At 49.9% G+C, this 18,614-nt stretch overlaps 1 protein-coding gene across 5 annotated transcripts; it reads right to left on the minus strand.

The window, feature by feature from the left end:
- Nucleotides 1-1,414: 1,414 nt before the first annotated feature.
- On the minus strand, nucleotides 1,415-17,785 carry LOC121305343 (serine/arginine repetitive matrix protein 2-like). Of its 5 annotated transcripts, none has more exons than XM_041236952.1 (18): nucleotides 17,313-17,785; nucleotides 15,719-15,961; nucleotides 15,316-15,420; nucleotides 15,057-15,227; nucleotides 13,772-13,852; nucleotides 12,747-12,812; nucleotides 12,330-12,362; nucleotides 12,023-12,076; nucleotides 11,744-11,833; nucleotides 11,277-11,436; nucleotides 7,146-11,086; nucleotides 6,600-6,977; nucleotides 4,916-5,173; nucleotides 3,465-4,472; nucleotides 3,181-3,348; nucleotides 2,412-2,510; nucleotides 2,193-2,261; nucleotides 1,415-1,786 (listed from the first exon to the last, which is right to left on the minus strand). In XM_041236952.1, the coding sequence occupies exons 2-18, from the start codon at nucleotides 15,955-15,957 to the stop codon at nucleotides 1,777-1,779; spliced, it is 6,930 nt and encodes a 2,309-aa protein (XP_041092886.1). In that variant the 5' UTR covers nucleotides 15,958-15,961; nucleotides 17,313-17,785; the 3' UTR covers nucleotides 1,415-1,776. The 5 variants fall into 5 exon arrangements, with proteins under 5 accessions (XP_041092886.1, XP_041092885.1, XP_041092884.1 ...); XM_041236951.1 differs by having other exon boundaries at nucleotides 7,062-11,086; XM_041236950.1 differs by having other exon boundaries at nucleotides 6,600-11,086; nucleotides 15,719-15,958; nucleotides 17,313-17,784.
- Nucleotides 17,786-18,614: the final 829 nt, after the last annotated feature.

The following is an 18,614-nucleotide window of genomic DNA, read 5'->3' on the forward strand; positions in this document are numbered from 1 at the left end:
TTACATATGCAACAAGATATAGTGTTGATTTTCTTATGTATTTATTTTGAATAAATATGCAATTGCAATGCATCATATAACAGATAGAGAATTTTTGCATCCATAGAATATGTAGGTAGACTGTCGATTTATAGCACCTTTCATAATGGAGGTAGGCTGTGAAGTGTGCGTTAGAGTCACTTATAACAGGACACTGATTTAACATTTCATCACGCAGGACGGAGCACAAGGAAGTGAAGCGACTCGCTCAGGGTCCCACACAGCGAGTCAGTCAGTGGCAGGGGTGGGATTTGAACGGGGGGACCTTGTGGGTATAAGCCCTAGACTTAAACCACTGGACTGCACTGCCTCAGAGAGAGAGAAAGCATATTTGTTTGACTAGATAAATCTTAAACAGATAACAATAGACATATTGATCGATGTGATCCATCTCTTCACAAACCATCTCCCTCCCCTCTCCTCCTCACACACAGTCAGTCCACTGTCTCGTACAATAAGCCCCATTCTCACACATGCAGCACAGTGCGATACTGTCAGACTTGGTAATATTAGCTAATGCAAAGTGTGTGTGTGTGTTCCATTGGGGCAGAGTAGATCGCATTCTAAGAACAAAGACGTGTGCATCAAAATCGTTTGTTTTAGCACTACTAATCTGTTTAGGACACAGATCTAAAACTTTAGAGGAGACAAAAAAAAAAATCACACAGCACATTTGAGAGGCAAATTAAAGTTTTTAATCATTGAAAACCACATTTACAAAAGCAGCAATACAAAATGGGGGGGTGGGGGGGGGAAATAAAATAACACATCTTCAAATTTAGCCTGAAGTGAGTCTGCTTCTATCCTCACTCCACTAAGATTTTTTATTTATCTGTCAATCACACACCTTTTCACAGTAGTGACGCAGGGATGGGAATCAGACTCCTATTTCACAGCACTGTGATCCAGTCCAGGTTTCACTACCAGCTTGATCAGCCCCCAGTGTGTCTTGCTAACAAGCTCAGGTGTGTCTTATTATTAAACTCCTAGTGAAACCAGGACTGGATCACACTGCTGCGCAGCGGGAGTCTGATTATTAAACTCCTAGTGAAAGCAGGACTGGATCACACCGCTGTGCAGCGGGAGTCTGATTATTAAACTCCTAGTGAAAGCAGGACTGGATCACACTGCTGTGCAGCGGGAGTCTGATTATTAAACTCCTAGTGAAAGCAGGACTGGATCACACCGCTGTGCAGCGGGAGTCTGAGTCCCAGCCCTGTGATGCATAATTCTCATCCTCAATTCTGCTACCACTCTCTCTCTCTCAACCTCCCTCATCCAAAATTATAATACCCCCAAAAAGCATGTTTAATCTTGAGAAGAGAGGACTTTGGGTAACTAAACCAGCTATATTACAATATTTATTACAGATCCATTTCATTAAAAGAAAAAAAAGAAAAAAAAAACCTACAATAATTGCTTCTTTCCCAAAATTGTTTCGATCGACATGTTGACACAGAAACACAACACAGGAAGAAAGAAAAAAGTGTGTTCGTCTGTCTGTCGAGTTCAGATGGTGTGTTTTGTTTATTTATTTTTTTTAATAAATGACAGATCCTTTTGTTGAAATGTTTCTCTAGTAAGCCTTCCCCCTCTGAAGATTGAGTTTTCACAGTTCAATGTATTCATTCACATTGATGTGTACACACACACACACACACACACATATACATACACACATATCAACTCAAAATAACAAACAAGGGCTTTGTTAGTTCAAATCGCAGGGAACTCACGTCAAGGCGACCTGCAAAGAAAACAGAATACATAATAATAATTAAAACTGCTGAGATACAAGCTCAGGATTGCTATAAAAACAAGATTCTTCATTTAAAAAGATGTCCCCCCCCCCCCCAGCTGCTCGGGAGAGCTGAAGGTTCAGCGGGCATCCTCCGATCCAGATCTCCTACAAACAGGAACTCCAGAGTGGAACCAGCGAGCTACCGCCCCCTGGAGGACAAGTGCTGGTGGTGTCCACTCTGAGCTCGCCGGAACGAAACTACAATGAGACTCTCCCGCTGCTGTCACCAGTGAAGACTTTCGATCTTCAGGGACCCCCGCGCTCCCCTGACTGTGCGAGTCCCTCCCCCCTGCACGCCACGCGACCGTGCCTTTACCAGGGGAGACCCTCAGGGAGCCCTAGTCTTGCTCACCTGCGTCGTGGTTTTGGGGAGTCCTTTCTCCTCTTCCTTCGAGGGGAGTGGCTGGGTGACCTCTGACCCCTGAGACACACATACACACACAAACGCTGTCAGTTCTACATCAACAGTTCTTAACACACCTAAGCTAGTCACCTAGACACTGTGGACTGATCAAACTGGCAGCAGTAAAGGGAGGGAGGATTTTGAGGAGGGCTGCGATTGGCTGCTCACCTGAGTGTGGGCGTGGCAGGGGCGTATCTTCTCCCGTCGGTGGGCGGGGAGTAGCTGAGCGATCGAGAGTCTCTCAGCGAATCAGCGGGCTTTCTGGGGCTAGAGAGGCAGAGAGAATACTTTATACATTGTCTCCATGCTATCTATATACCTACCTATTAAAATGTATTCATATCTATCTATAGTCTGCTTCTCTCTTCTCTCCACAAGCCCAGTGGTTAAAGTTCAGCGGCTTGTAACCAGAAGGGACACGGGTTCGAATCCCACCTCTGCCACTGACTGACTCACTGTGTGTTACCCTGAACAAGTCGCTTCACCTCCCTGTGCTCCGTCCTGCGTGATGAAATGTTAAATCAACCTCCTATTGCAATTGGCTCACAGCCTGCCTCTGTAAAGCGCTTTGCCACTGTGAAAGGCACTATATAAAAATAAATATTACTATTATAACAATGTTAAGAGTTATTTTTCTGCAAATCACCTGCTTATTGCACAGCAGTGTGATCCAGTCCAGGTTTTACTGCCAGCTTGATCAGCCCCAGTGTGTCTAGCTAACAAGCTCAGGTGTGTCTGATTATTAAACTCCTAGTGAAAGCAGGACTGGATCACACTGCTGTGCAGCGGGAGTCTGATTATTAAACTCCTAGTGAAAGCAGGACTGGATCACACTGCTGTGCAGCGGGAGTCTGATTATTAAACTCCTAGTGAAAGCAGGACTGGATCACACTGCTGTGCAGCGGGAGTCTGATTTCCATCACAGACAGACTCTCACCGTTTCCCATCTTCTCCTGCAGGCGTGTCTGCTGGAGTCTCGCTGTCTGAAGAGGAGGAGGAGGAGGAGTCTGAAGACGAGGAGGAAGAGGAGGAGTCTGGGGAGGAAGAGGAGGAGCTCTTACTCCCCGCCTCCTTGGGTTCGGACACGCCCCCTTGGGACTGTGAACTAAAAGAAGAAAAAAATGCTGATAAAATGTGCTGGGAACTGATTTTAAAACTTAATCAAATTTTAAAAATTGACTCCGCCGCCCTCATCAGCATAACAAGCCTTTAAAAACAAACCTGACTTTCTTGCTTCCCTCGGACTCCGAATCGTCCGACGAGGAAGAGGAGGAGGAGGAGGAGGAGGAGGAAGACGAAGACCGGCCCTGCCTCTTCCTGTCAGCCTCTCCCTTCCCCGGCTCCTTCAACTGGCTGCCCTCCAATTCCACTGCCAGCTCCACCCTCCCTCTCTTAACCGGCGGCTCTCCGGAGTTCTCCGAGGTTCCGGTTCTAGAATGCGCTCTAGAACGTGAGCCGGAACTTGACGGGCTCTTCGTAGGGCTCCTGGGCGATCTGGAAGCGGACTGCCTCTTTACCGGCTGAGCGGCTTCGCTGACCGACCTAGAACGCGACCGCCCCTTCGCCGGGGACCTAGAACCTGACCCCCTCCTGGTGCCGAGGGCTGCCGCAGGGGCTCCAGAACCAGAATCACTCCGACAGTTGTCCTTGCTTTGAAGCACTGGGATCGACTGCCTCTGCTCCAGAGATCTGGAACGCGATCGGCTCCCTCTCTGCGGCCCAGCCCCGGGGAACGCCGCACTAGCATCAGTAGTATCAGGTGGCGTTCTAGATTTAGATCTAGAACTACTCCTTTTCCAGTGCGCTGCATTGGTGCTGCTGTTGTCGTTGCTCCTGATTGGTGACCCAGAACTTCCTTGGACTTTCCCTGGAGGACTGGGAGATCTAGAACTTGACTTGTTGCCTTTTCCCTCTTTAGTCCCCCTGCCAGCTGCCACCCCGGGCGACACAGAACCCCTAGGGGGGTCTCCAGCCCTGCGCTTGGGGGAGGGAGAAGAGGAGGACGAAGAAGAGGACGAGGAGGACGAAGACGAAGACGAGGAAGAGGAGCTGGAGGAACTGGAGGAGCGAGGGGTTCTGGGTTTCCGCTCCGGAACCCGTCCAGTTCCGCTTTTCTGGACCCGGGCAGGTGGAGGGGGCGTCCTCCGATCGGCAGAGCGCCGACTCCGCGCTCCGGAACGTGTTCTAGAGCGGGAGCGTCTCCGAGAGGGAGGGGAGGAGGCGCGGTACCTGGGGAGACAAGGGGGCGAAAATGCCCCACGCACTGTCATTAGCCTGAACAGGTTTCACAACAAAATCAGCTTCTTTCAAGATACTAAATTCTAAATGCTCACGCAGACTCCCACTGCATAGCACACCCTAGTCTCTTGTAAAGCGCTTTGTGATGGTGCTCCACTATGAAAGGCGCTATATACAAATAATAATAATAATAATAATAATAATATAATAATAATAATTATTATTATTATTATTATTATTATATTATTATATTATTATCTATTATAATAATAATGTATATATAACAGAATAATATATATAGGGAACATATATATTGTCTTATTATTAAACTCATAGCAAATGGATCAAACTTCTGTGTAGCGGGAGTCTTATTTTCAATCCCGCCCGGTGTTAAATTCACCACACCCCCCCCCACCCAAAAAAACCAGGCTCACCTGTTGGCCGGACTCCTCCTGGCCCGGGGGGAACCCTGTCTCCTCGATCTCGAACTGGATCGGCGCCGCCCAGAGGTTCTAGAAGCTGCGACTGGCGACTCTCTCCTCCTGCTCCTCTCCCCTCGGCTGCTCCTCTCCCTTCTGATAACGGGCGAGCCCCTTCTGCTCGAGTAAGGAGAGACGGACCTAGAACGGTTTCGGGTCCTTTTTGGGGATTGGTACCTGCCCCCCCCTCTCCTCCCAGTGGAGTGGGGGTACCTGGGACAGGACGAGATTGGGGTTAATATACAGCTGCGACCAAAACGTTTAGCATCACCCCCTCTATATAGAATGAACCCCCTCAACTTCATAGAGTCCAGTGAAAGCTGCTGAATAATGTTCCCTTGTTAACATATTGAATTGCACCCCCTCTATATAGAATGAACTCCCTCAGCTTCATAGAGTCCAGTGAAAGCTGCTGAATAATGTTCCCTTGTTAACATATTGAATTGCACCCCCTCTATATAGAATGAACTCCCTCAGCTTCATAGAGTCCAGTGAAAGCTGCTGAATAATGTTCCCTTGTTAACATATTGAATTGCACCCCCTCTATATAGAATGAACTCCCTCAGCTTCATAGAGTCCAGTGAAAGCTGCTGAATAATGTTCCCTTGTTAACATATTGAATTGCACCCCCTCTATATAGAATGAACTCCCTCAGCTTCATAGAGTCCAGTGAAAGCTGCTGAATAATGTTCCCTTGTTATCATATTGAATTACACCCCCTCTATATAGAATGAACTCCCTCAGCTTCATAGAGTCCAGTGAAAGCTGCTGAATAATGTTCCCTTGTTAACATATTGAATTGCACCCCCTCTATATAGAATGAACTCCCTCAGCTTCATAGAGTCCAGTGAAAGCTGCTGAATAATGTTCCCTTGTTAACATATTGAATTGCACCCCCTCTATATAGAATGAACTCCCTCAGCTTCATAGAGTCCAGTGAAAGCTGCTGAATAATGTTCCCTTGTTAACATATTGAATTGCACCCCCTCTATATAGAATGAACTCCCTCAGCTTCATAGAGTCCAGTGAAAGCTGCTGAATAATGTTCCCTTGTTAACATATTGAATTGCACCCCCTCTATATAGAATGAACTCCCTCAGCTTCATAGAGTCCAGTGAAAGCTGCTGAATAATGTTCCCTTGTTAACATATTGAATTGCACCCCCTCTATATAGAATGAACTCCCTCAGCTTCATAGAGTCCAGTGAAAGCTGCTGAATAATGTTCCCTTGTTAACATATTGAATTGCACCCCCTCTATATAGAATGAACTCCCTCAGCTTCATAGAGTCCAGTGAAAGCTGCTGAATAATGTTCCCTTGTTAACATATTGAATTGCACCCCCTCTATATAGAATGAACTCCCTCAGCTTCATAGAGTCCAGTGAAAGCTGCTGAATAATGTTCCCTTGTTAACATATTGAATTCCACACAAGCGCTTTGTAGTTTTTCCCCACACTGACAAACTGAAGGTGAGATTCTGAAATCTAACCTGAAATACCCACTGTACTGCTATTATAGCATCCGGTATACTTTCTTCAAATATCAATTTACAGTTTCTTTCATGACACCACTTCAAATAAAACAGTCCAAATAAAAGTTTACACTGCGCAATTAAATACATCTCCTTCAGGGAACCTACCTATCGTGTGGTCTGGGAGACGGCCTTTCTCCTCCCCTTTTCCGATCCTTCTCCCTCGAATGGGATCGCTTCTGCCCCCTGCTGCCCAGCGAAGAACCTCTAGCCCTGGCTGGGGACCTCTCCCTTCGAATGGCTGAGGGATTGGAGCGCCTGTACTGCATCGGGGGCGATCTGGGCCCCTCTCTATGAGGGGAAGAGGAGGAGGAATCGGACCCTCGTCTCTCTGTGCCCCTTCTCTTTTGGGGAGGTGAGGAATAACCCCTGGGTTTCTCAGAAGCGGGAGACCTTTCTCTTCTTATAGCGGGCTGCTGCTGGGGGGACGAACCGTCTTTGCCGGGACGGTCTCCAGTTTTGGGACGGCGAGGTGTGGGGGGAGACCTGCTGGTTCTCCTCTCCCTGGACTGGGACCTCTTTCTCCGGTCTGCGGAGCACCTGTCCTTGGAGGAAGGAGGAAGGGGAGACCTGCTGGTTCTCCTCTCCCTGGACTGGGACCTCTTTCTCCGGTCTGCGGAGCGCCTGTCCTTGGAGGAAGGAGGAAGGGGAGACCTGCTGGTTCTCCTCTCCCTGGACTGGGACCTCTTTCTCCGGTCTGCGGAGCGCCTGTCCTTGGAGGAAGGAGGAAGGGGAGACCTGCTGGTTCTCCTCTCCCTGGACTGGGACCTCTTTCTCCGGTCTGCGGAGCACCTGTCCTTGGAGGAAGGAGGATGGGGAGACCTGCTGGTTCTCCTCTCCCTGGACTGGGACCTCTTTCTCCGGTCTGCGGAGCGCCTGTCCTTGGAGGAAGGAGGATGGGGAGACCTGCTGGTTCTCCTCTCCCTGGACTGGGACCTCTTTCTCCGGTCTGCGGGGCTCCTGTCCTTGGAGGAAAGAGGAGCAGCAGCGGTGGAAGCCATATGGAGAATCGAGCTTTCCCTTCTAGAGCCAGAGTGACTCCGTTCTTTCGCCGGGGAAAGGGATGGAGAGGAGTCGCTGCTGTGACCGGCGGTCGGGGAGTACAACTCCCTTCGTCCTCCTGCTGACGGAGAAGAGCTTCCAGCTTTTGCTTTGGAGAGAGATTCCACTACTTCCTGCTCCTCCCCCTCCTCTTTATCCCACCTGCTCAATTTGGGATCCCTCACCAATGGATCGGGATCGCAGTCTCTCCCGGTCGGAGAACGCAACTCCTCGACGTTGGGCTTCTTACCCTGGGAAGGAGGAGAGAACACTTTCGTCCACTTGCCTGAGCTAAGAGGAGGATGAGGAGGAGTTTGGCTACTTCTCCTGACTGGAGATTGGGAATCCTGGCTCTCCCTGGAAGCCAGACGATCCCCCGTTTTGGTCGCTGCCGCGGCGACAGGGGGTTGCGACTTCGTGGGAGGCGACCCGCTCTTCTGTCTGACCGGCGATTCAGAGTCAGAACTGTCGGTCCCAGTTGGAGAATACAGCTGCCCGACCGACGACTTTTTACCCTGGAAAGGCACGGACACTTTGTTGTCCCACCTGCCTGATCTGGGGGGAGGAGTTTGGCTGCTCCTCCCGAGTGGAGATTCAGAACGCTGGCCACGGCTGACCGCAGTGGACTGGGAGGGCTGCCTCGAACACGCGCCAACAGGAGGGGCGGCTTTGGAGACAGCGGGCGACCAAACCGGGGCCTTCGATTGGATTCCCCTCTCTGGGGAAGGCGACGAGGAGTCGCTGTCTGTGTGCGTCCCGCTCGGGGAATATCTCTCGCTGGGTTTGGCGGCGAGCCTCGAAGCCAGGGTCTTGCTGTGCAGCATCTTGGAAGACTTCGAGACCCCGCTATCCTCTCTGCCTGGTGATCGACTCCTCCTCGCAGACAAAGGGGAATGCCTCTCGTCGGGTTTCTCCTCCCTGGTGGAAGAAGTCGTCTCGGGAGACCGAGAGAAGTCACTTTGCCGGCTGCGAGAAGGAGGAACGGGAATGGGAGGGGATCTTTCTTCAGGTCCGCACGAAGCTACTCCCTTCTCCTCCGTCGGGATGTCGGAAGATCTCTTATCCAGAGTCCCGGAGTCTGGTCTCACTTCCTTCCCTGTCCTTTCAAAAGACGGAGAGCGTCTCTGTTTCCTGGGAGGAGTTGCCGTCGTCGTCCTCTCTCTGAACCTGGATTTCCCAGACACCTCATTACCATCTTCTTCCTTCCTCCTGCTGCTCCTTACCTCTGGCGAATGATCCCTCTCTCTTCCCGGAGACGGAGAATCCCTGTTCCTCCCGGATTCTTCGCGCCTCGGAAAAACCGGAGAAGCAGCAGCGGCGCCAGCGTCCCTCTTCGGCCCGGATCTCGACCGCGAGGAATCGACTTCCATCTCCTCTTCTGAAGGCAGCTGCTTTCCCCTTCGACACTCCGCTCCAGCCATCTCCTTCACCTCCACCGGCTTTGCGTCGGTCCTCCCAGACTTTGCTGCCGCACCAAGTTCCCTGTCCTCGTCCTCCTTTCCACTGCACCGCCGTTTATGAGATTTGTCCCCTGGTTCCTCTACGGTGGCAGCAATCGCAGAGCTGTTTTTCAGTTTGGACTTTTTGACCTTCTGGTCGTCGGACTCCGACTCAGAAGTGGAAGAAGAATCAGACGAGTCTGTGCTGCTGCTGCTACTGTCTTCATCGCCGCTGCTGCTGCTGCTGCTGCTGCTGGACCCACTAGAAGAGCTGGTACCAGAATCACTGGAACCAGAACTGGAGCTGGTGGAGGAACTGCTATCCTTTCTTGGTTTTTTCCCTTTATTTTTCTCTTCCTTTCTCTCGGTCGCCGTTTCCACCCTTCGACGCTCCTCCTCGACTCCCGGCTTTTCCCCGGAATTTCTCGCCGTCGCGAGATCCAGCCGGGCCGGCTCCGATCCCGGCTTCCCGGATTCCGAGCCGCCGATCCTCTGCTTCTCCCGGCTGCTCCCGTTTCCGATCCCCGACGCCTGCGTGTCGCTGCCACTGCCCTGGCGGACGTCCCGATCGCCGCTTCTCGCGGCCGGGGTTGAACTTGACGGTTCTTCCTTATCCCCTCCTCCTCCTCCTCTCTCATCCATCTCTCTGTCTTGACACGCGGCGGTCTTGGACGATTCTGCGCGAGAGGCTGTGGAGATTTCGGGGCTCAAGCCTGACCCCGACTTCTCCTTTAAAGGCGGAAAGTCAATCGTCCTTTTGTCCCGTTCTTCGCGAGCCAGACTTTCAGCTCCTCTGCTCCTGTTATTTCTGGTAACATCATTAATACTATCTTCCTCCCTACTAGCAGTAGCTATACTTGTTGTAGTTACTTCAGCTGCAGTTGCATCAGAAGCAGCAGCCTCTTCTACATCCTGCTCGCCTCCCCTCTTCCCTTTATCTGCCTCTCCTCTCCTCCGGTCTCTCCCGTTGGCTTTGGGGGAGGGAGAGGAGGAGGAGGAGGAGGAAGAGGATGAAGAAGAGGAGGACGATGAAGAACGACAGCGGGGCAACCTCTGCTTCGATCGATCTCCGTGATCGGAGTCACGTATCCGTTCCTGTCTCCCCGCCTTCCGGGCTCTGTCAGGGGAATCCCTCTCCCCCCCTCCTCTCCTCTCAGTTCTGGGGTCTGCCTCTCTTTCTGGGGTCCCCCTATCGCCTCCTCTCCTCTCAGTTCTGGGGTCCGCCTCTCTCTCCAGGGTCCCTCTATCGCCTCCTCTCCTGTCTCTCCTCTCAGTTGTAGGGTCAGCCTCTCTCTCTGGGGTCCCCCTATCGCCTCCTCTCCTCTCAGTTCTGGGGTCCGCCTCTCTCTCCAGGGTCCCTCTATCGCCTCCTCTCCTGTCTCTCCTCTCAGTTGTAGGGTCAGCCTCTCTCTCTGGGGTCCCCCTATCACCTCCTCTCCTCTCAGTTCTGGGGTCCGCCTCTCTCTCCAGGGTCCCTCTATCGCCTCCTCTCCTGTCTCTCCTCTCAGTTGTAGGGTCAGCCTCTCTCTCTGGGGTCCCCCTATCGCCTCCTCTCCTCTCAGTTCTGGGGTCCGCCTCTCTCTCCAGGGTCCCTCTATCGCCTCCTCTCCTGTCTCTCCTCTCTGTTGTAGGGTCAGCCTCTCTCTCCGGGGTCCCCCTATCGCCTCCTCTGCTCTCAGTTCTGGGGTCTGCCTCTCTTTCTGGGGTCCCTCTATCACCTCCTCTCCTGTCTCTCCTCTCAGCTCTGGGGTCTGCCTCTCTTTCTGGGGTCTCCCTCCTGTTCCTAGGGGACCCCCTTTCTCCTCTCTCTGCTCTCGATTCTCTCTCGGGGCTGTTCCATCTGTGTCTGGTCAAAGCACCGCCCCCCTCCCTCCCTCTCTCTCCTGTGGTCTCCCGGTTGCGTTGTTTCGAGGGGCTGCGCCTGTGTTTGGGGGAGCCCCTGTCTCCCCTGTCCTGGGATGACCCCCCCTGTCTGCGTTTAGGGGAGTCTCTCTCTCCCCTGAGGGCATTTCCTCTGCCTCCTCTTCTCTCAGCTGGGGACCCAGATCTGTTTTTGGGGTTCTCTCTGGGACCCCCTTTGTTGCCTCTGTCTGTGACGGGACGGCCTGGGGATTTCTGTTAAAAAAAAAAAAGGTTTAAAAATAGATGCATATATACATAAATGGGGGAAAAATGAGAATCAGGAGAGGGTCGCTGGGGCTGTAATTCTCTTTTCAGAGTGAATTTACTGCAACTAAGTGCAACTAACCCAGGTCCGGTTCAAAGAAAACAAAGAATCATATATTATTCAAAGATAGTCTCTCACCTCTCTGCTCCCAGAACGCTCACCACTGCTGTGTTTGTGGCCCTGCCCCTTCCTGCCTCTCGGGGGCGTGGCTGACCGCGCCGGGGACCGCCCCCTTCCCCTCTCTCCTCTCCTGGTTGGCTGAGAGGCTTGTGCGTCTCTAAGGGTGACGGGGGACTTGCTGAAAAGGGAAGGAGGGGGAAACAAAATTCTATCAGAAACATCTGCTGTTGAATTGACACAAGACACAGAGAGAGACTTCTAGTGGAAACGTCTGCCGTTGAATTGACACTGAAGACACTGAGAGAGACTTCTAGTGGAAACGTTTGCCATTGAATTGACACTGAAGACACTGAGAGACTTCTAGTGGAAACGTTTTGTATTGAATTTACACTGAAGACACTGAGAAAGACTTCTAGTGGAAACGTTAGTCAGCGAATGTATTAGTTTTAATATCAGACAGTTTGGATAAAAACATGGCGACTGACCTTTGACTGCCTCGAGAGGAAGGGGAGGAGGAAGAGGAGGAACTTCCTTTATGACCGCGTCTCTGTGGGGGCGGAGACCGGCTGCAGGTTCTGGAGAGGGAGAGAGAACCTTTGGTGAGCTTTTAGCAGCACACTGACCAACAGAACCAAACCCAAAACCAACCCGGCCCACAACAGCGACCCTGATTTGAGACTTCCTGCCCAATAAACACAAACTTTTTTTTTTTTTTTTTTTTAAATCGGTGCGAGTAGCTAGTGTACAAGAAGGATATTTCTCACCGGTGTCTCTTCTCTTTTCCCTTCAATTTGCTTTTGTGCTTCGGGCTACGAGACCTGACAGAGAAAGAAAGGTAAGGTTTGAAAATGGAGAGGGAGAGCGAGAGAGAGAGAGAGGATTTGAAAACAGAGAGAGGGAGACAGGGTTTGAAAACACAGACAGAGTTTTGAAAAGAGAGGGGGTTTGAAAACACAGAGAGTTTGAAGAGAGAGAGAGAGGTGGTTTGAAAAGGCCACACACACTACAAGCCCAGGTTTAAGCTGCAGTTTATTAAACGGCTCTGCTCTTGTCTCGTTAGATGAAACTCACCTTCGAGTTGGAAGCTTTTGCTCAGATCTGGACCTGAGGAGGGGATAAAAAGAAACATATTACCATAGTAACCCTGAGCATGAACAGAAACTGGACTAATAAGCACTAAACTAATATAATCACCATGCATATATTATTAATGGTATCTATAGAATATATATATATATATATATATATATATATATATATATATATATATATATATATATATATATATATAATATTATATCGCCGGAAAGTGTCACCGGGTGGTAGTGTTCGCGCGAAATGTTTTCTCTCTGAATGAAGATGCATTTAATACAGTGAAATACAGGGCAAAGGTGTTGAACTCTAATCACTGTGGAATGAGCCTGTCACACAATCACAGGAAGATAATCAAATTATTATTATTATTATTATTATTAATAGCCGTCTGACCTCTGTTTCTTTTTCTTTGATTTCTTCTTCGATCGCCGTGGCGACGCAGACTCGCTGTCTGAACTCCTAAAACATGATTTTAAAAACACAGAAAAAAAAACACACACTGCAGTGATCCATAGCAAAGTGTGACAGAGAGAAACAGAGACACAGGAGAGAGAGAGCGCGAGAGAAACAGACACACAGGAGAGAGAGCGCGCGAGAGAAACAGACAGACACAGGAGAGAGCGAGCGCGAGAGAAACAGACAGACACAGGAGAGAGAGCGAGCGCGAGAGAAACAGACAGACACAGGAGAGAGAGCGAGCGCGAGAGAAACAGACAGACACAGAAGAGAGAGAGCGAGCGCGAGAGAAACAGACAGACACAGGAGAGAGAGAGAGAAACAGACACACAGGAGAGAGAGAGAGAAACAGACACACAGGAGAGAGAGAGAGAAACAGACACACAGGAGAGAGAGAGAGAAACAGACACACAGGAGAGAGAGAGAGAAACAGACACACAGGAGAGAGAGAGAGAAACAGACACACAGGAGAGAGAGCGCGCGAGAGAAACAGACAGACACAGAGAGAGAGAGAGAGAAACAGACAAGAGAGAGAGAAACAGACAAGAGAGAGAAACAGGAGAGAGAAAAACAAACAGGAGAGAAACAGACAAACGCTTCGAGATATAACCAAAAATACAAGTGTGAGACAGACAGACCACTACAGCTTTAAAAAAAAAAAAACCCTATTGATTCACCGTTCAGAGTGAAACAAGGTTAGAAACGGCTGCTTTGTGATGATCGATCGGTTTTCTGAAAGACTCTGCTGAGAGCAGCGACCCACACAAACCCCCAAGCAGCTGCTGCTTCTTACTTCACTCTGAACGGGTGAGTCAGCCCCGATCCACACCGGCGATCCTCGCGCCAGATTGTCAGCCCCCGATTTCTGTGGAGAGATCAGTCCCCGACAATCTCAACTAAAAAACTCTGAAATTAAATCGACCGCATCGGAATCTCCTCTCCTCTCTCTCCCCCTCTCTTACCTCTCTTTCGCCGCCTTTTTCTTCTTGTTGCGACTGCGGGGCGAAGGAGAGGCCGAGCCTTCCGATTCCTCTGGGATAATTCTGAGAGAGAAAAAAAAAAAAAAAAAAGGTCTCTGCCTTTGACGGGAAAAAGACGAAATCTGCTTCTAAGTCCTGCTTTCTCAGACTCCCAGACTGCACAGCAGTGTGATCCAGTCCTGCTTTCACTAGGAGTTTAATAATCAGACTCCCGCTGCACAGCAGTGTGATCCAGTCCTGCTTTCACTAGGAGTTTAATAATCAGACTCCCGCTGCACAGCAGTGTGATCCAGTCCTGCTTTCACTAGGAGTTTAATAATCAGACTCCCGCTGCACAGCGGTGTGATCCAGTCCTGCTTTCACTAGGAGTTTAATAATCAGACTCCCGCTGCACAGCAGTGTGATCCAGTCCTGCTTTCACTAGGAGTTTAATAATCAGACTCCCGCTGCACAGCAGTGTGAGCTTTCACTAGGAGTTAATCCATTGTCTGCTTCGCTAGCAGTTTATAAATAATCAGACTCCCGCTGCACAGCAGTGTGATCCAGTCCTGCTTTCACTAGGAGTTTAATAATCAGACTCCCGCTGCACAGCAGTGTGATCCAGTCCTGCTTTCACTAGGAGTTTAATAATCAGACTCCCGCTGCACAGCAGTGTGATCCAGTCCTGCTTTCACTAGGAGTTTAATAATCAGACTCCCGCTGCACAGCAGTGTGATCCAGTCCTGCTTTCACTAGGAGGAGTCCTGCTTTCACTAGGAGTTTAATAATCAGACTCCCGCCCTGCACAGCAGTGTGATCCAGTCCTGCTTTCACTAGGATAATCTAGGAGTTTAATAATCAGACTCCCGCTGCACAGCAGTGTGATCCAGTCCTGCTTTCACTAGGAGTTTAATAATCAGACTCCCGCTGCACAAGGTCACACTAGGAGGACGAAACAGTGATCCTGTAGTCCAGTTCGACGGTCGGCACACTAGGCAAGTACGAAATTGATCAACTCACGCATTAGGCAGAACGGACGGGATACAACGTACGGCAGACGAGTGAGCTTTCAAGTAGAGTCTGAAGGGACGACGGGTGTCGCATGCACTAGACCCACAGCAGTGTGATCCAGTCCTGCTTTCACTAGGAGTTTAATAATCTAGACACACTTTAATTAGCTAGACACACTAGGGGCTGATCAAGCTGGTAGTAAAACCCGGACCGGATCACGCTGCTGTGCAATAGGAGTCTGATTCCCAGCCCCGGTTTCCTCCTTCCCCTCACTCACATGTAGTCCTTCTTGCTCCTCTCCTCCTGCTCCCTCCTCTCCCGCTCTCGCGCCCTCCTCTCGGGGTGGAAGGAGCTCCCGTCCTCGTAATCGTCCCGGATCCCGAAGGCGGCTCTCAGACGCTCGTTCTTCAGCTGATTGGCTGCCGCCAGCTGGTGCGTCTCCGTTACCCTGGCGACAGAGAGGGGGCGTGTCTGTCAGCCTGCACGTGCATCTGCAGAGCTGTGTGCGGCTGGATATTGTGCAATAAGGGACTCACGTGGGTCTCTCGCTCGGCACTGCCTCTTTGAGCAGTGGCTCCTCCTTCTCTTGAAGCATCAGCCTGAAGGTGGCGACTTTTTCGTCGATCTCCTCCACAGAGTACCTGGTGAAACACAGAGAGAGATACGTCAACACAGAGAGAGACTCGCACAAAAGAGGATTTATCAGTATGCACGTCTATACAGGTATGTGAACAGCGAACAAGGGGTGGGGCTGGAGATGCAGTACTGACTGTGCAGGGCCTTTTAAACCTGTTTAACTCTGGAAAATATTTTAAGCAGCGCGCGTGGAAATAAACTGGACCCAACACGCCTGACAAACGCTGAATAAAACAGACCCGCTAAGAGTTAAGATTCAAAAGACGAGGAAAACAAACTAGCAAATTTCTCCCCTCTGCTCACCCCTGCTCCTCCATCATATCCTGCAGCTGTACACATTTCAGCTCCAGGCCCCTCTTCCTCTCGTGCTCCAGTATCTCAGGGTTGGGAGCTCTGGTCAGGCTGCTCTCCAGCCTGTCCAGCTCCTCGTCCGTCCTGACGTCCTCCCGGCCCCTCCGGGGACGCACGGTGGACAGGTTGCGCTGGACGTAGCCATTCGTGCCACTCCCTCGCGGGGTGACCAGCCCGATCCCATTGTACATCCTACTGGGGGGGGGGAGCAAGAGAGGGGGGGAGAGAGCGAGCGAGAGAGAGAGAGAGAGAGAGAGAGATTTAAATTTAGAATTTATTTTAATTCTGTTAAGAGACTAATTAAAACTACACCTTTATCCAAGGCGATTTAGAGGAGACTAGTGTGTGTGTGAGCTATGCATCAGTGCAGGGTCTCTTACAACAGCGTCTCACCCCAAAAACAGAGCACAAGGAGGTTCAGTGACTCGCTCGGAGTCACACACAGGGAGTCAGGGGCTGAGGTGGGATTTGAACCCGGATCCTGCTGGTTACAAACCCCCTTTTCTTTAACCATGTAAAGAAAGCATCACCATTGATCCACACACAGTGAATTACAATTACAAACACACACCCCTCCCCCGAGGTGTTACAAAATCCGCATGTTTAAAAACACCTTTAATAATAAGCTAAAGCGTTTGGATTAACACAAACAAACAAACAAACAAACAAACTACACCGCCTAGGGGCGCATATAGAAGACTAGCAAACAAATCGCCCTATACAGCCATTTAAAAAAAAACTTGCGAAAACACAAGAGCGGGTTTTTTTCCTCTTGTTTGTTTTTTGTTTTTGCAGAAACAGCAAACTTATACGAGGCTCATAAAAAAAAAAAAAAAAAAAAAAAAAAAAAAAAAGTTTAAAAAGAATACGATACTGTCTAATGAATTTCGTTATTTATTGATTTATTGATGCATTTATTTATTAAACCAGTCGTTTCTGCTGTTGTAAAAAGGACACGTACGTATTTAATGTGTCCTAAAAACAGCGAGTCTGCAAAACACGTCTCTGTGGCGGGATTGTTCGGACTTTATTATTATAATAATAATAATAATAATAATAATAATAATAATAATAATAATAATAATAATAACAACAACAACAAAGTTTCGCAATAGCACGACATTTTACTTTGTAAAAATAACACACAAAGTTACAATATTTACACACACGCTATTATTAAATTTTCCACAAACCTTTTACATAAACTCCAAAAAAATAAAAACAAACAAACAAACAATTAAAACGGCACAATTTAAACGCGAATTACCGCAAGAGAAACGGGACTCCCACCGTGGGCAGAAACGGCAAATCCCACCCCGGGGCTTCACCGAGGACGCGGAGGCCTGCGAGTCAAACTCTGCTTTAAAACCCAAACCCACCCCAACCGCCCCCCCGTGAGACCACGCTAACCGGCCCGGGACGGGGGTCCGCCAGCCCGCCCCGGTGTGACCCACACCCCCGGGATTGCGCCCCGGCCTCCCGTCGGAGCCACTCGCCCGAGGCGGCGGGCTGTGGTGAGCTCTCTCCCCGCTTACCTCCCGCTTACCTCCCGCTGGCTCTCTCTCTCTCTCCTTCAGTCCTTGTGAGAAAAATCAAAATCGGTTCGGGGGCTGGCCGGTGGAATTTGAAAATCGATCCACGAAGCAACTTACTGGGGGAAGGAGGGGGATTTAAACTGGGCTAAATGTGCAAACAACGCGCAGTTTGCAAATATAGTCACCCACACTGCACCGCGGGGAGGGGAAAGAACTACACTGCCCATGAGCCATCGCGCTTAGAGACTACAGGGACCACAATGCACCGAGGACTACACTGCCCATGAGCCATCGCGCTTAGAGACTACAGGGACCACAATGCACCGAGGACTACACTGCCCATGAGCCATCGCGCTTAGAGACTACAGGGACCACAATGCACCGAGGACTACACTGCCCATGAGCCATCGCGCTTAGAGACTACAGGGACCACAATGCACCGAGGACTACACTGCCCATGAGCCATCGCGCTTAAAGACTACAGGGACCACAATGCACCGAGGACTACACTGAGCCATCGCGCTTAAAGACTACAGGGACCACAATGCACCGAGGACTACACGTTTCCAGTGGAAAAAAACACAGGAAAGTGTAATAAAGCACAGTGAACATATTGTAAAGCATAGGGAAGCATTGTAAAGCACAGAGAGGTCTGATAAAGCATAGGGAAGCATTGTAAAGCACAGAGAGGTCTGGTAAAGCATAGGGAAGCATTGTAAAGCACAGAGAGGTCTGGTAAAGCACAGGGAAGCATTGTAAAGCACAGAGAGGTCTGGTAAAGCATAGGGAAGCATTGTAAAGCACAGAGAGGTCTGGTAAAGCATAGGGAAGCATTGTAAAGCACAGAGAGGTGTGGTAAAGCATAGGGAAGCATTGTAAAGCACAGAGAGGTCTGGTAAAGCACAGGGAAGCATTGTAAAGCACAGAGAGGTCTGGTAAAGCATAGGGAAGCATTGTAAAGCACAGAGAGGTCTGGTAAAGCACAGGGAAGCATTGTAAAGCACAGAGAGGTCTGGTAAAGCACAGGGAAGCATTGTAAAGCACAGAGAGGTCTGGTAAAGCACAGGGAAGCATTGTAAAGCACAGAGAGGTCTGGTAAAGCACAAGGAAGCATTGTAAAGCACAGAGAGGTCTGGTAAAGCACAGGGAAGCATTGTAAAGCACAGAGAGGTCTGGTAAAGCATAGGGAAGCATTGTAAAGCACAGAGAGGTCTGGTAAAGCATAGGGAAGCATTGTAAAGCACAGAGAGGGCTGGTAAAGCACAGGGAAGCATTGTAAAGCACAGAGAGGTGTGGTAAAGCATAGGGAAGCA

Source organism: Polyodon spathula, chromosome 42 (genome assembly GCF_017654505.1).
Source record: "Polyodon spathula isolate WHYD16114869_AA chromosome 42, ASM1765450v1, whole genome shotgun sequence".
NCBI lineage: Eukaryota > Metazoa > Chordata > Actinopteri > Acipenseriformes > Polyodontidae > Polyodon > Polyodon spathula.

Excerpts from the sequence above, each read along its gene's own strand:
- LOC121305343 (XM_041236950.1), bottom strand. The coding sequence starts at position 15,957 with ATGTACAATGGGATCGGGCTGGTCACCCCGCGAGGGAGTGGCACGAAT. Across the intron at positions 15,421-15,718 it reads GATATGATGGAGGAGCAGGG|GTACTCTGTGGAGGAGATCG; the intron begins GTGAGCAGAGGG and ends GTGTTTCACCAG. Across the intron at positions 2,511-3,180 it reads GCAGGAGAAGATGGGAAACG|CCCCAGAAAGCCCGCTGATT; the intron begins GTGAGAGTCTGT and ends CTGCCTCTCTAG.